Source organism: Mytilus edulis, chromosome 12 (assembly GCF_963676685.1).
Source record: "Mytilus edulis chromosome 12, xbMytEdul2.2, whole genome shotgun sequence".
Classification (NCBI taxonomy): domain Eukaryota; kingdom Metazoa; phylum Mollusca; class Bivalvia; order Mytilida; family Mytilidae; genus Mytilus; species Mytilus edulis.
Window position 1 is genome coordinate 53,442,459 of NC_092355.1, and position 15,183 is coordinate 53,457,641.

The following is a 15,183-nucleotide window of genomic DNA, read 5'->3' on the forward strand; positions in this document are numbered from 1 at the left end:
GTGTGATATATATGAGTGCCAATGAGAAAACTCTCCATCCAAGTTACAATGTGTAAAAAGCTAACAATTATAAGTCAAAGTACTCACCCAGTCTTTAGATTAAGGACATATGACCGTAAATTAATAGATAAGCACGTTAAGTCGAATAATGTCGTTTTTCTAGGTCTGTTTAAGGTGGTATGGGTGTCTTTCGCCATCTTGGATTGTAAAAAAACAGAAAATCCAAGGTCCAGATTTTCAATCCAGTTAGCAGAATTTGATGCAGGAATCGATATAACTAATGTGAATATACATTTAAAAGAACAAATTTATAAGATTATAACTTATAAATTTTAATATTTTGAAGTGTTTATTATTTTTGCTTGATTTTTAATATTTTGAAACTGGCATTTTAAGGGGAGGTAACTCTGAAATAGTGCATTTTCTGAAGGAATTTTGCTATTTTGGATTTTAGCCGGAAAAAACCGCACGGTGACCCTGTCTTTTCTTTTGATATTCTCAAATTATTTTCTAAAAGCTATCTTCTCGTGTTTTATTTTACAATTCTATCATACCGTTTGGCTTCTAATCACATAATGATCCATAATGGTGCTCCTTCCAGTATAATCCATACAAATGTGTCATTTGGTCACGACCTGTAGCTTGATAAAAATGCGCGGCGAGTACCCCCTTTTTTTTGTTGGAATTTTTTGGAGGCGTTATGTTTTTATGTCTGAGTCGGAAATCTTTCAACGTTATCAATCAAATTATTTTGTTCAACATTTTACAGTATAAGATATGGGGAACACATGGATTCAGAATATGTTTTTGTTCTCTGCTTGAACATGTTGAACAGAATATTTTTAAACATCAATTTGGGAATTTTGTTGTTGTTTAAAAACAGAACAAAACAATAACTCACCCACTCCACCCCCACCCCTTTGGAATTTAAATGGTTGTTCCGTAAGCCTTTTGTTTTGGGTTTTTTCGTAGATTTATTTTCACTTTCATATACAAAAGTGTTTCTTAATGAATTATTTATGCAAATCTGGGCAATTTTGTTTTTGCACGACTTTTGTAGCTTGACAAATGGCATTTTGACCAATACTTTATAGAATATTTTTGAAAAAACATGGTAAAGTTTACATTTTGGCAAAGTATAAGACAATTCTGTTTGATGAAATATACTGATGGTTCACCTTAAATGTTTAAGTAAATGCACTTGAGTCGATGTCAACATAGTATTCATTGACTAATAAAGCATTGCTACTATTTTGATGATTGTATTTTCTGTGGCATATTATAAATTTTATTTTATTATTTTCAGGAACACCTGTTACATATCTTTTATTGTTTGTGTATTGCATAATATGTTATTGTTTATAATAATATTGTCTGTATGATATGCCCTCCTGGGGCCCTACTTTGGTAAATACAAATATTCTATTCTATTCTGTTCTATATATATTGACTATACTTCATAATATGTAGGCTAGCAGGTTTTTTAATCACGCTAAAACTTATTCCGAAAAGACGTGTGTTTCTTATACAGGCCTCAAATGCAACGCTAGTTAGGAAAGTAAAAATACATGACAAATATATGCTTTAACCATGTAACTGTAAACTCGGCCAGTTATTGTATTTTTTTCCGCGTCATTGACTTGTAGTACCCTTGAAGCTTATCCTTGAGTGTTATAGTCAATAAGTGTGTTTAGCCTTGAAAGCTAGTCAATTATAGTACGTGTGTTTAATTATGATTCATTCATAGCAAACCATGATTTATAAACAAAATTAAAAGAGGAAGTACATGTGTAACGTGATGACCTTAGTCTGTGGAATGTTGTTTTTTAAGTTATTTATATAGGTCAAAAGCCGTGTCAATATAAACAACGAAAAACCGATATATGCACATCCGAATTATGTAATTGCAGGGGTGTATAATTGATGTAAACATGTTTTTCTTCATCGAAATGTGCATAAAGATAAATAAACAAATAGATACAGGTACATATTTTATATTGTTGACGTTCTAAAAATAATGTCGGTTATATAAATAGACCACGTGACGCAATCTAGCAGGAACCAGAACTGACTTGAATCATGTGAAAGTGGATACCTATAAACATAGCGAACAGAAGTATACAGGAAAATAGAAGCAAAATATATTAAATCGGAAGTAAACTTCTGCAATTAAATATCTTCAATTGTTGATTTTTTGGTTAAATATTGATTATTCCTAAAATAAGTCATATCATGTGAACAATTATTCAATTCAATTCAATATTTTATTGCAAAGAGCTAGCACACAATAGAGGACATAGAGGCGTACACGTGATCCAAATACAGACAATTATAAAATTAAAACAACTGTTCATATCTATGAAATAAAGATGCATGTAACAACAAGTCATAAGCCAATTCCAGGCGCGGATCCAGAGGGGGGGTTCCGGGGGTTGGAACCCCCCTTTTTTTTGGACGATCAATGCATTTGAATGGGGACATGCATATAGTTGGACCCCCCCCCCCGCCCTTTTTGTCCTGGGTTAGGAACCCCCCTTTTAAAAATGGCTGGATCCGCCACTTAATTCTATGTATACCATTACATTATAAACTGATATTGATACCATAAACTTATACATCAGAATTATTCTAAATTTTCATAAATTTACTTAAAACATATAAGATATATGTTTATATGCACGAACTACTGTAAAAGATTTTTATCTGATGAAACGGTATGGTGGTCTCTCAAATCAAGAGCTTCTTCAATATTCATACAAATAAATTTTAATTCTTTTTCAGACCTAGGACTTAACATTTTGGTAAAATTTTCATCCAAATTATTAGAATTCATATCATTAATTTTATATTTAGATCTAATTTTATTATATTGCGGACATTCAATCAAGAAATATATCTTATTTTCAATTTTTCCTGTGCAAAATTTACAAAATCTCTCATTAGAGGGTACTTTTGGTTTTGCATACCTACCAGTTTCTATTGCTAATGAGTGTGCACTTATTCTTAATTTTATTAGTGAGTTTTTTTTAGGAATATTAAAGTTTAAATATTCTTGTTGTTTAAATTAGGTATAAATTTGGCTAAAAATGAAAGTTTACCACAGTTTCCATCTTTTATCTTAGATAGTTCATATATAATTTTATTTTTGTAGAAAACTAGTTTCTGTTTGAAATTACTATTACAATGCTTGTTTAAGGGTATTCCAATATATTTCATTAATTCAGATAGTTTATTAGACCATGAATTTTCTCTATTTGTGAGAGTTTTGTCCACTTCAAAAGCAGCCTTGAGAATTTCATGTGGACCACCAGACCGTTCACCAATATCACTGAGACGCACATAGTATTTATACATAAGTTGATAACATTTAATGCTAATGGGTAATGTGCCCAATTCACACCGCACTGCTAGATTGGAAGACTTTCCATGAACCCCAAGTATGTTTTTAAACATGGAATTTTGTGTTTTTTCTAATTTACTTTTGTCTAATGCTTCAAAGTTTGGTTTGAATTCTGATATTTATATCCATACTTCTGATCCATAAGTTAAAATAGATTGAATTTTACGCAAATGTAGAATTTATTTAATTTATGTCTTACATATATTTTTTAAACACGAAAAACTTTTTTTTTATTTTTAATGCTTTTATAAATGTCTGTTTTTCTTTTCTTTCTCCATTATAAATGGCAGCTTAAATTATTTGTTTTTACTGCTTATTAAGTTCAAATTAATAAAAAAAAACAAAAAAAAACCCAATATTTAATACCAAATCGGGCCATCTAGTTGGAAGGCAAACGCTTTTTAAAAACGGCTTCTAAGGTGAAGACATTGGTCACGTGATAAAAGGCCAGAGTGCACTAGTGTCTTTATTAAAACCACACGAGACTTCGACCAACTAAAAAATGTTTCGAGTATGTTGTCCTTTTTAATGTTTGTTTTGCTTCATGAAAACAACTAGTGCATGCTTGTGGAAACAACTAAAGTTTTAAAACTAACTACCTTAAAAGTATATTTGAAAAAAATCTTACTCGACAGTAGACTCTCGACTTTTATACTATATGTCTGTAAAAGGGAAAGGGGCCAGTTGTTTTCTGTTTATTTATCTATTTATTTTAATTTTCTTTTAATTACTGTTTTTTTGAAAATATACTGTTACTGACTAATTAAATGTAGCTGTTGTCTGTTATCTTTAAAAAAAAACAAAAAAACATTGTTTTTAATTTTTCAATTCACTGTATTCTGTTTTCTCATTTAAGATAATTTAAATTGCTGATGTTATTTTAAATTTACTGTTATTTGTTTTTAGCAAAATTCAAAAATGTTAACCTGCTAATGGACCCCCCCCCCCCCCCCCCCCCCCAAAAAAAAAAACAACAAAAAACAACAACAACAAAAAATAAAAAACAACATACGTTTTAAAGTAATGTTTTATTCCTCGCTACAACTTAGTGGCTATTTCCTTCAAACAATACCACATGATTGAGGAGCTCCGATGGAAAACTTAGGTGGCATGACCTTTGACCGTATAATTAATATATGATATAACATATCACCGTCAGAATAAATATTAACCAACCTCCATAAATAATGTCACGGTTGAATAGGAATGATTCAATGATGTAACCAATGGTGGTTTTTTTTTTTTGGCAAATTGAAGTTTGAACTGAATTATATAAGGTCAATAAAGTTCCAATAACTTCCTCTGTCATCTTTCTTGGAGTTCCCAGTCGTGTTTAATCAACTAGTTTTCTCTCTTTTGACACTTTGGTATTGCACTGTTACATTACACACAAAACGAAAACCAAACAATATGGAAAAAGGTAACATTTTTGCCTACGCAATATATGAAAAGGTACATGGTATTATGGTACATGTACATGCATTATTGAAATCTTATTTATATGAAAAGGGTAGGGTACTAGAAACCAGCGGCACCCCTATCAGTTAAATTATTATGCCCCCCCCCCCCCCCCCCTACGAGATCTGCTGTTATTACATGTACTAATATGTTGGGTTTTTTATTTATCATCAGTCGGTTAAAGATCGAGCCCTAAAAGCTTAAGCTTATGTTCTTTGGTTATTTATTAGTGGATCCAGTCATGATTTTTAAAAAGGGGTTCCAATTAGTATCAAAAGGGGGTGTCTAACCATTTGTCCCCATTCGATAGCATTGATCGTCAAAAACAGGGGGTGGTTGGACCCGGCACTGTGGCCGTCCCATTTAATGCAACATAGGCGGATCCAGGGGGGGGCTGGGGGGCCCGGGCCCCCCTTTCGTGGGAAAAATTTGGTTGATTATATAGGGAATCATTGACGCATGACTGAAGTGCCCACCCCCCTTTAGGTCAGTCAGCGGGCCCCCCCTTAGGAAAAGTTTTGGATCCGCCACTGTGCAATGCTTTTGCGGTAATCTATATAGATACGTTTGCTTGCGTAACGGTCCAGAGTCCGAAGCCGATGGGCCATTGGCTAACAGTTTGTTGAGGAAAATTCATGCAGATAATTTAAATCAAGAAGTGCTGACATTAAATATTTATTGCACGCCCGTACTATGGTCTACTTATATATGTACTGACTATATTATATTCATAAACATTTTATTAAAAAAAAAACATATTTCTTAAAACAAATGATTCATAAACAGCAAACCCTATTTAAAAATTAACAGGCCTACAATATTCATTCTTGAAGTTGTTCTCTTTGATATTCAAAAAGAACAAACTCATCATATATCTGGAAAAATGTAGTTTACTTGACCTTGAACTTGGAAAATTTGATACCATTTGTTTATTTTCAAATACATATTTTTTATGATAAACAAGCATCGCAATGCAAAGTATTTTTTATAAAATGTCACATTTCATCTTTGGAAACGATCTGGAAAATATGGAACAAGCTCATGGTCCAATTTTTCAGAATAATAACAAATTGTGATTACGTGACCTAAGTCAGGAACGATAACTAATACTTGTTTACGTCATAAAAATAGACTAGAACTCTCTCGATTTTCCAGTATGTTACTATTAATATAACTTGAACCCTGAAGTTCACCATCATAGCCAATCAAATTTCGCCACTCAGATATAAATGGAATAGTTTTTCAAAACAAGGAGTAAACACGTTTGAATACTCAAAGTGAAAGGATATGTAATTTTCAATCTACAAATGGTGCAAACAGATTTCAAAGGTTGGAGCAGGCTTAAAGTGGTCAGTTAATATTTATTTTTATTTTGTATTTTTATATTAAACATAAAGAATGATTTTAACGCATGAGAATGCGTCTTATAAAATAAATGTTGATAACAGAGAGCTGCAAAAATTAACGTCCAGCGGCAAATATAATGCATATTTTGGACGACAGATGAGAAATAATAAAAAATGCATTCAGTATGATTACGATATAAAACGCCAATGAGAAATAAGAGGGTTCTAGAATCTTCTTCCCCTTAGTTCGTGATTCTTGAGAAGAATAAAAATATGTTGATGCCTACAGACTCGATCGATTCTCACTATTATTTGCATTGCAAAATACTGAAATTCTGTCAGTCCTTTGACAAATATTTGCGAATCAGGACCTTCGGATCACCACCTATCGATAATTCTGCGAGAAAAGAAAAAAAAAGACATCAATAATCTTAATTTCTCCATGCTCTCGTATCTCATTTTTCACGTTTTAGTATATTTATGTTAAGGTTTATTTTAATATATTTGTTTTTTAAAGATAATGTCCTACCTTCCGATTCTACTTTAACTATCGATCTTACTTATGTTCTTCATTCTTGGAGGAAATAAAGATATACATGTATATATAATTAGTTAAATTAAATATAATATTCTATATGATGACGAACATATGTCACCATGCATGCATAGTTAATAGTGACTTTGTGATAGAAAACACGGTAGTTGATAATTTTTCACGATCTATAAAGGTTTGCATCATAAAACCAGGGTAATCAAATTAAAAGAGGCGGAAGGGGTTGGAAAAATTTAATGGAAGCAATGAGGAACCGTTTCAAGAAACCTTTCGAGTTTTAAATCTTCCGTTGTAACTTGAAGGAGCAACTACCTTATTCTATTTTCAAACCATATGAATTAACAGTTATATGTATTAATGTTTGCATGTCAATGATTTGAAATATATATAATTTTTCTTTCAAAAACGCACAAACAAATAAGAAATATGGGTGATTATGTGTCAGTGGAATTATACCTAATATAATTATACACAAAATGAACCAATTTCTACATTTTCAAATTTCTAACTAGAATGAAATAATTTTGCGTTTCAGGACAGCACAGTCATGGATATTTTGGAATCATCGGGAGTCCCAGTAAAATTGGCACGAAAACGTCCAGGTAGAAGACCACTGAACGTTGATGCTAAAGTAAAGGTAGAACGTAGCAGACAGAGTGCCAGGGAATGCAGAGCCAGAAAAAAACTACGATACCAATATCTAGAAGACCTTGTCAAGTGTAAGGAAAGAGCTATTTTCAAACTTAGAAGAGAACTCGAAACAGTAAGTTGTATGTCTGAACTGTCAGTAAGAGGTTAGGGTAAGAGGGAAAGCGGACTGATCACAGATATTTGGGGCATATATAATGGGCCGCACTGAAAAAAACAATAGTTTGTTTACTTTCCCATATTTTCAATTGTCTACAATGTATAGACATAAACCAAGTTTAAAAAATTCACCAGTAGTCGATTACAATACATTTTCCACTATCCACAAGAACCCTATGTGTTGGTATTAAAAATACTTGTTTGCAGTGCAGAGCCCCCAAAATGGGGGACATGCCATAAATTCCTGCTGGACTGACATTTCTATTGTCCCTAAAGACGACCTTTTGTGAGCTTGAATTTTAATATGCAGGTACACGATTAATAATCCAATTTGGTTGATGGTTTTTATTTGCTACAGTTTCAACTTTTGCTTAAAAGGAGTAGGTCCGGTAAGGATCAATTTTGGCCTCAAATTTCAAGTTCATCTGACGAATGAATTTGACCTCTTTTTAAACACTTAAGTGTCTATTTCATTCGAATTAATTAGTTTATGTGAAAGATTTTAACTGATTTAGTCATTGAAAACGATCCTATTCAAGCTCAAATATGAAAAATCTACCAAATATGTCGAAAAATGTCACTTTTTAGATAGTTTTTGTAAAAAAAGAAAGTGGCCGCATCCGTGTTCATCCAAAATCTTTATATATGTTATGTATTATCATAAAATACAACTTACATTTCAATATTAAGGATGAACACGAATGCGGCCACTTTCGTTTTACACGAAAACCGTCTAAAATTTAGCTAAAATGATAGAATTGTGAAGATTTCAGTAATTTAGCGTGACTTAATGGTGCTAGTACTCGATATATGTGCATTGTATTGCCAAAAACAACCAATATTTATGTAGCAGAAGCATTCTACTGTCCAATATATATTTAAAAGTTTACATTTTAACAATTTCGTAAAACTGCTATATTTTGGGGCCAAAAAGGGGTCTTACCGGACCTACTCCTTTTCAAATTTATTTATCAAGAAATGTACATTTATACCACGAGGGGTTAAAGGAAGAGCATTACAAAACTGCAAACATTATAAAAATATCAAAATATCATATACCATTCTCTAACAAGTTTGCCTCAACCAAATGTTATCAATCTTGTTCACAATTGCTTATTACCTTTAGAACTCAGATCGTGAATGCATGTATAGGGTAGTGTCATTTTTATAGTTCTTGCGTTATGTCCCTTTATAACGTTGAATGCAAGTGAGGCATCACCTGTGTCCCACGACACATTACCCATAAAGTTTTTTTCCCCCTGAAAATCGTATGGTAGCATGAATACTGCATGTATGATGACGCTCAATAAAGACCACTTGCATAGCAGCCCCGAAACATTCGGTCACAATGACCCACATTTAAAAGTTGATTTATTTATGAGTTTGGTTAGACTCGTCACCACATGGGTTTTGCGTTACGGTCCCCGGTCCAAAGCCGATGTGCCTTTAGCTAACTGTTCGTTGAAGAAAATACCCATATTTCATGCTTTCATAGTTAATTTGATTTTATATGTATTAACACGAAGTAGTTCTAGGGACTAACCCGACTTGTACTAATATATAAATGCTTTTTGTAAAGAGATTAGCGACGACAACGTCGAAACATACTTATAATTTATTATTTATTTAAATAAACATGGTTTACATTTTATATGCTTAACAATGAACGTGTCCATTTTGAGGATTTGAACATAACCCATAGTACGTGGCAACTTATAAAAGTGGTCCAATTTAAACAGTTAAACATGTAACCATGGTAACAGTGGTATTGAAATTTTTGTTCAATACAGCTCTGCATACAACATTTTGTCAATCTTTATTTCTAGTGGCGTAAAATGTGCATAGAAGTGGATTCTGGGACAATACCCGAAAATTTAATCAAGCGTCTGAATTTAGATCAAGCAAAACCTGTGACGTCAACAGTAGACTTGAATATGACAAGAAAAATAATGGCCCCCAGACAAAGTTCTGACGAAACACCAACAATTAAATCTAAACTGTTTTCTCTTTTGACTGAACCAATGTCAAAGAAAGAAAAGCATTCTAATATTGGAATAAATCATATGCAATGCATGAAACAACAAGATGATGCATTGTCTATAGAGAAAAACTATCAGGATTCAAATACTGACCAATCAGGAAGTATTCCGAGTAACAGTGGTTCACCCGAGGCTTTTCTTGATATAAGCTCTAGTTCTAGGGAAAGTATGGACACTAGTTCAGCAATTGTGGATTGGATATTAGCAAATGAGGATATTTTACAAGAACCGACAGAAACATCTTATATAAAGCCTCCAGATTCGGTAGAGTCAATTTCATCTCAAAGTTCTTCTCAGGGAAGTCATGTTCATGATGCTAGTGGAAATAGCAAAAGTCTTCAAGACTATGTGAACTATTTGATGGATTTTACTGAAACGAATTCAAAACAAGATGGCGATATTTCAAATCAAAGCAGGCAACAACCATTAAACATTGCTATGGACCAGGATATAGTGAATTTGACTGCAGACAGTAGTTTAAATGTTGACCAAATATATCCATCATTTCCAATGAACAAATATAATTCAACGGATATAAATGAAGACATGTGTAGTACTGGTTTCAGTACAAGTTTAGCAACCGGAAATAGAATGAATCGTTCGGTAAGTCTAATTGACTATCCAACAAATAAGGGTACACAGGATGTGAAACGTGCAAACAGCGCTGAATTAGTTCCTGACACGCAGACAAATGACAAATTTCCGTTTTTGTCTTTCCTTTTGACCAGTGAGGATTCTTAATTCGCCTTCTAGGAATCTAATGCATTCTGGGTAATGCTTTTTTCAGTGTACATCAAAACGTTTTGATTGGTTCAAAACTTCATAAACGAAGGAAATTCGACCAATGACACAGCTATATTTTCATTGGTGTACAAATAATGAAATTACCCATAGTTCTTTAGATTTTGAAAAAGCTAATTAAAAAACCTTGCTTCTTTCAGATAAAGAATAGTCATTCAAAATATATTCAGTTGTTTGTATATTTCACTGTTGATTCAATATATATGGTGATTACTAGTGTACTTGGTATCATATACCTAAAAGTCAAAGTGCATTTGTTGTTTGTTGTTTATTTCATTATTATCCCGGTTCTATTTTTATTTCATTATTATCCCGGTTCAAATAGAAGTATCATACTTCACCATTGCTCAATGGCCAGGTTGTTTATAGGGCATTAATTGTGTATATAACTATTAGATATTTTTGTGACTAGTGTTGTTTCTTATATTATTATTTTTTCTTAATTGTAAATATATATTTTTTTGAAAGTGCCATGCTAGTATAGATTAACACATTTGAATTTTAAAAATGTATTTCGAAATTCAAAAATGCAATTTAAATATAGATAGTAAATTAAGAATAAAAACTGAAATTCAAAAATTATTACGTGCATTTATTATTGCGATTTTGTTATTTAAGAATAAATTAGAATTTATGTTTTGCAAAATTCAGAAAAATACTGTTTGATTCAACAATGTTCAAATAAAAAAAATTTGAAAAAATAATTATTGCGATGATAACCCTCGTGCATTTCTCGCAATTATAAAAACAATGTAATAATTTCTGAATTTACAGTTCTCTTTTTTCTTATTAAATAAAAAACATAAAAATAATTAGATTTTTTTTTTAAACATTTTTTTTTAGACATTTGTTTTTAAAGATTTTTTTTTTTAAATAGATTTGTTTGTATGTATTTGAAAGTGCCATGCTAGTATTGATTAACACAGTTTGAATTTTAAAGTATATTTAAATATATTTAAATATTTAATATTAATAAGTATAGATTGTAAATTAGGAATAAATACTCCTTTTTTGAGATAGGAAAAAATAAAATAATTAGATTGTTTAAAAACTTTTTTTTACCTTTCTACCTCCTGTCAGATGACATCATTAAACATTCCAATTCTCAGCGAATTTAACATATGGTCTAGATTGGGGTTATTTATTCTTACTTCTTTAATGGGTTGGGCCATTGTTCTCTTTTTTATTATTTATTTTTCTAGTTATTCTCGATTCCAGTCATTGGACTAAAGTGAGTTCCCACTCATAAAATGTCCTATCATTTCATCTAAAATGAATATTTAAAAAAAAAAATTTTTTTTAATTAACTACATAATTGATTTATATGAAATGAATACCATAAAATGTAGAAATGATTAGGGTTTTGGTCATGATATTATGCATGCTCTGACATTTTAATTTTCTGACGAGATGAACTCAAAGAAAAATATTTCTTTAAAAGTTTTCTATGTATACAAACTAAATTAAAATCGTAAAATATTCTATTTGTGTGTAACGCATCAGATAATGAAAACGCACCACACAAAAAATATGGCCAAATAAACAATAAAACTTCACACATTTCTACATCTTTTGGTATCTACTTTATTAAAATCGTTCATACAGTTACTAAGTTATATTTGTTTGAAAAATATCGAGTTTAGTTGTAATGTTAGGACATGTTTCGAGTGGAACTCACTTTTGTCCTATGACTGTCTTTATATATTTTAACACCCATAATTCTCCATTTTTTTCCATTTTGGCCTATTTTTCTGTGAACTTTTTTTCATATTTTGCCATTTTGCTCTCGAGATTTTGCGACGTATTCTCTATTTTTTTCAAAATCTATCTATACTTTCATAACATACTCATTTGATTTCGTTAACCTTTATAGAGTGAAAATATTGTATGATTAAAATCTATAAAAAAAAGACAATGAAAGATGCAACTACAAACGCACTGGAACTTTGTTTATTTTAGGTGTTTATTTGTTTTTTTTCGTATATATATATATATATATATATTTATATATGAAAATAAAGACTTTAAATACTCTACATGTACATACTACCTCAACCCTCATGTACATACTACCTCAAACCAAGTTTATATTCAGGTTTTGAAAATATGGCTGCTTTTTTGTAGAATCATGCATTTATAAATTGTGTTTTTTGGCAACTTTTTTTGCCAGTAATATTGTAATAATAATTGTAGGTTTCAAAAAGTAATATTTACAATTTTGTCATATTTTTTAACATTTCAAATTCTGAAGAAATTTGGGTCATTTCAAAAGCTATGTTTTCTCAAAAAAATATATACTTTTAAAATTTAAAATATGCCGTAGTTCCTGTTTTACGGATAAATAGTGTTTTTTTTTTTTAAACAAAACACAACATGTAAAAACAAAGGTCACAGACCTAGTTAATAAAAACTGCATACAAAATATATGATGTAATAATATAAAAAAAAAGAAGAAAAAGAAAAAAGAAGAAAAAAAAGAAGAAAAAAGAAAATAAAACAAAACAAGTTACTCGTCGTTGTAAGAGTGGCGCTTTGAATTGGTATCAATTTTACAATACCTCACATATTAAATATACATGTATTGTCTTATATGTATGAATTAAAGTTTTTATAATAAAAAATAAAGAAGCAATGACTTTCTGTTCATTTTAGGTGTGAGACTAAGTCAGAACAAAGTCAAAAGAAACACAGAAGTTGTAGATCTTATATCGTATTGACAAACATTTCTCACTAATATTTATATCATTATACTGTCAACTGTCAGAGATGTCACCATCTTGTGTCTCTAATTATTCCAACTTTAGAAGACTCATAGACTAGACAGATGAAGTACATGACATTGCTCTTACTAGTACATTTTGTTGTGAAAATTGCACACATAAACCATGTCGTACAAAATAATCAATAACCAGGGATCACCACAAAACATATTAAGGATGGAGATTATGAAATAATCATTTTGACAATATTTATTAATTTTAATACATTTTACAATACTTATAAATGTAAACATTAACGAATGTATCTTATTGTATACAACAATTAAAACTTGTAGAATTTCAAAAATTCTTTCAAAACTATACTGATTAAGAATGAAATTATAAAGCTTCCTCGTTTGAGCCCAAAACTCTGATCTATGGATGTTTGCTCTTCTTGTTTCTGAATTTTTGCCAGATGTTAAGAAATATCTGTTTTAACCATGAAGTGCCATAAAAACAATTTACCATTAACATCTATTATTCTTTTCATAATTTTATTACATATATAGTTTTAAAAAGCTATATCTGAACATCTTATAAAATCCTGGTTATTTTGAAACAGAGTAGCAAACATCCTTAATCTGAGAAAATTACAATATTTGAAAATCTTATAAAATCCTGGTTATTTTGAAACAGAGTAGAAAACATCCTTAATCTGAGAAAATTAGAGTGAAGCTTGTAATTAGTTGGTAGAGGATAGAACACCACCCTTATTTAACATGTGGAGATCCCTGAGTCATATCTATTTATAGCATTCCTTGTTATATTGTTTGTCATTTTGTTACATAATAAATTTGTTACTAAAATTTTTGTTTCATTTCAGCCATATATTTCGAATAAACAATTTAGTTTCCTTTCAGCCATATATTTCGAATAAACAAATGAATTTAGTTTCATTTCAGCCATATACATTTCGAATAAAGATAACCGTAACTTCCTTCTCAGTTTGCTATGATGATTACCAGAAAAAATATATCTTCACAATTTTAGTCAGCTTAGTGTTGGCACCGAAAGTCTGACTTTGAAAGTCTATGACTATTAAATCTCACATTGAGTTACTGATGAAGGTTCATCAACGCTGTTTAAAGACTTGAAGCAGTAAAAGACCAATAGAACATATAAAACATGGCAATACCCCATGGTCAAAAGAAAAAGGACGAATGTCCACACACCACTACATACACGTAAAAATAGAAAACTTATAGTTGAGCAAGACGAATTCGACTCGAAGCTATATGGTTTGAACTCTGGTGTTTCAGAAGGCTTAACAGTTTCAAAGAAACGAGTGTTTTGTCCATGTATTGATGATTACTCCAAATACTATAACTGTAATTAAGGAAAATATGGACCAAGCTCGTGAATCATGTATTGTTTTATAATTGTCATTTCGGGGCCTTTTATGGCCTACTATGTGGTATGGGTTTTGCTCATGTTCAAGAGAACCCGTACGGTGATCTAAGGTTGTTTACTTCGTCCTTTTTTCTCTGATGGCGATCATACATATCTTTTTATTAAGTCTCCCAAACAAAGTTTGGAGACTTATTGTTTTTGGTCAGTTCTTATTATTTTTATTATTCTTCCTCTTCTTCTTCATGTTCTTCTTCCGCCACTTTAAAAATGAACTTGTCCGCAGCGGTTTTCCTAAACGGCTTGTCAGAATTACTTAGGATTTTACAATATGTTAGACTAACATGTCTATGTGAGCCATCAATGTTTCGTTTGTGCATTGGGGTCTATTAAGGGGTATTTTGGGGGGTAGAAAGGAGGGAGGGGTTTACTATAGAACCCTATGGGAATTTATTTTCTAAAATTTTCAAATGAATATAACTTAAAAACTGTAAGTGATAGATACATGCAGTCTTCGGAAATGATTATAGGACAATAAAACAAATCACATGAAATATAGGGGGAGTCCCTGGGGGTCATCCCCACCCCCTTCAATTTGAGAATATGCTTTTATCTTGTAATCGATCCAGATCCCCATCCCTAAACCATATATATTCTTGAATGGGACAATAAA

General features: G+C 31.1%; 1 protein-coding gene across 2 annotated transcripts; it reads left to right on the plus strand.

Moving 5' to 3' along the window:
* Window positions 1-6,072: 6,072 nt before the first annotated feature.
* Window positions 6,073-13,969, plus strand: LOC139498789 (uncharacterized). 2 transcript variants are annotated; one of them, XM_071287340.1, is made up of 4 exons: window positions 6,073-6,207; window positions 7,293-7,520; window positions 9,391-10,206; window positions 13,057-13,969. In XM_071287340.1, the coding sequence occupies exons 1-4, from the start codon at window positions 6,166-6,168 to the stop codon at window positions 13,060-13,062; spliced, it is 1,092 nt and encodes a 363-aa protein (XP_071143441.1). In that variant the 5' UTR covers window positions 6,073-6,165; the 3' UTR covers window positions 13,063-13,969. The 2 variants fall into 2 exon arrangements, with proteins under 2 accessions (XP_071143441.1, XP_071143440.1); XM_071287339.1 differs by lacking the exon at window positions 13,057-13,969 and having other exon boundaries at window positions 9,391-11,354.
* Window positions 13,970-15,183: the final 1,214 nt, after the last annotated feature.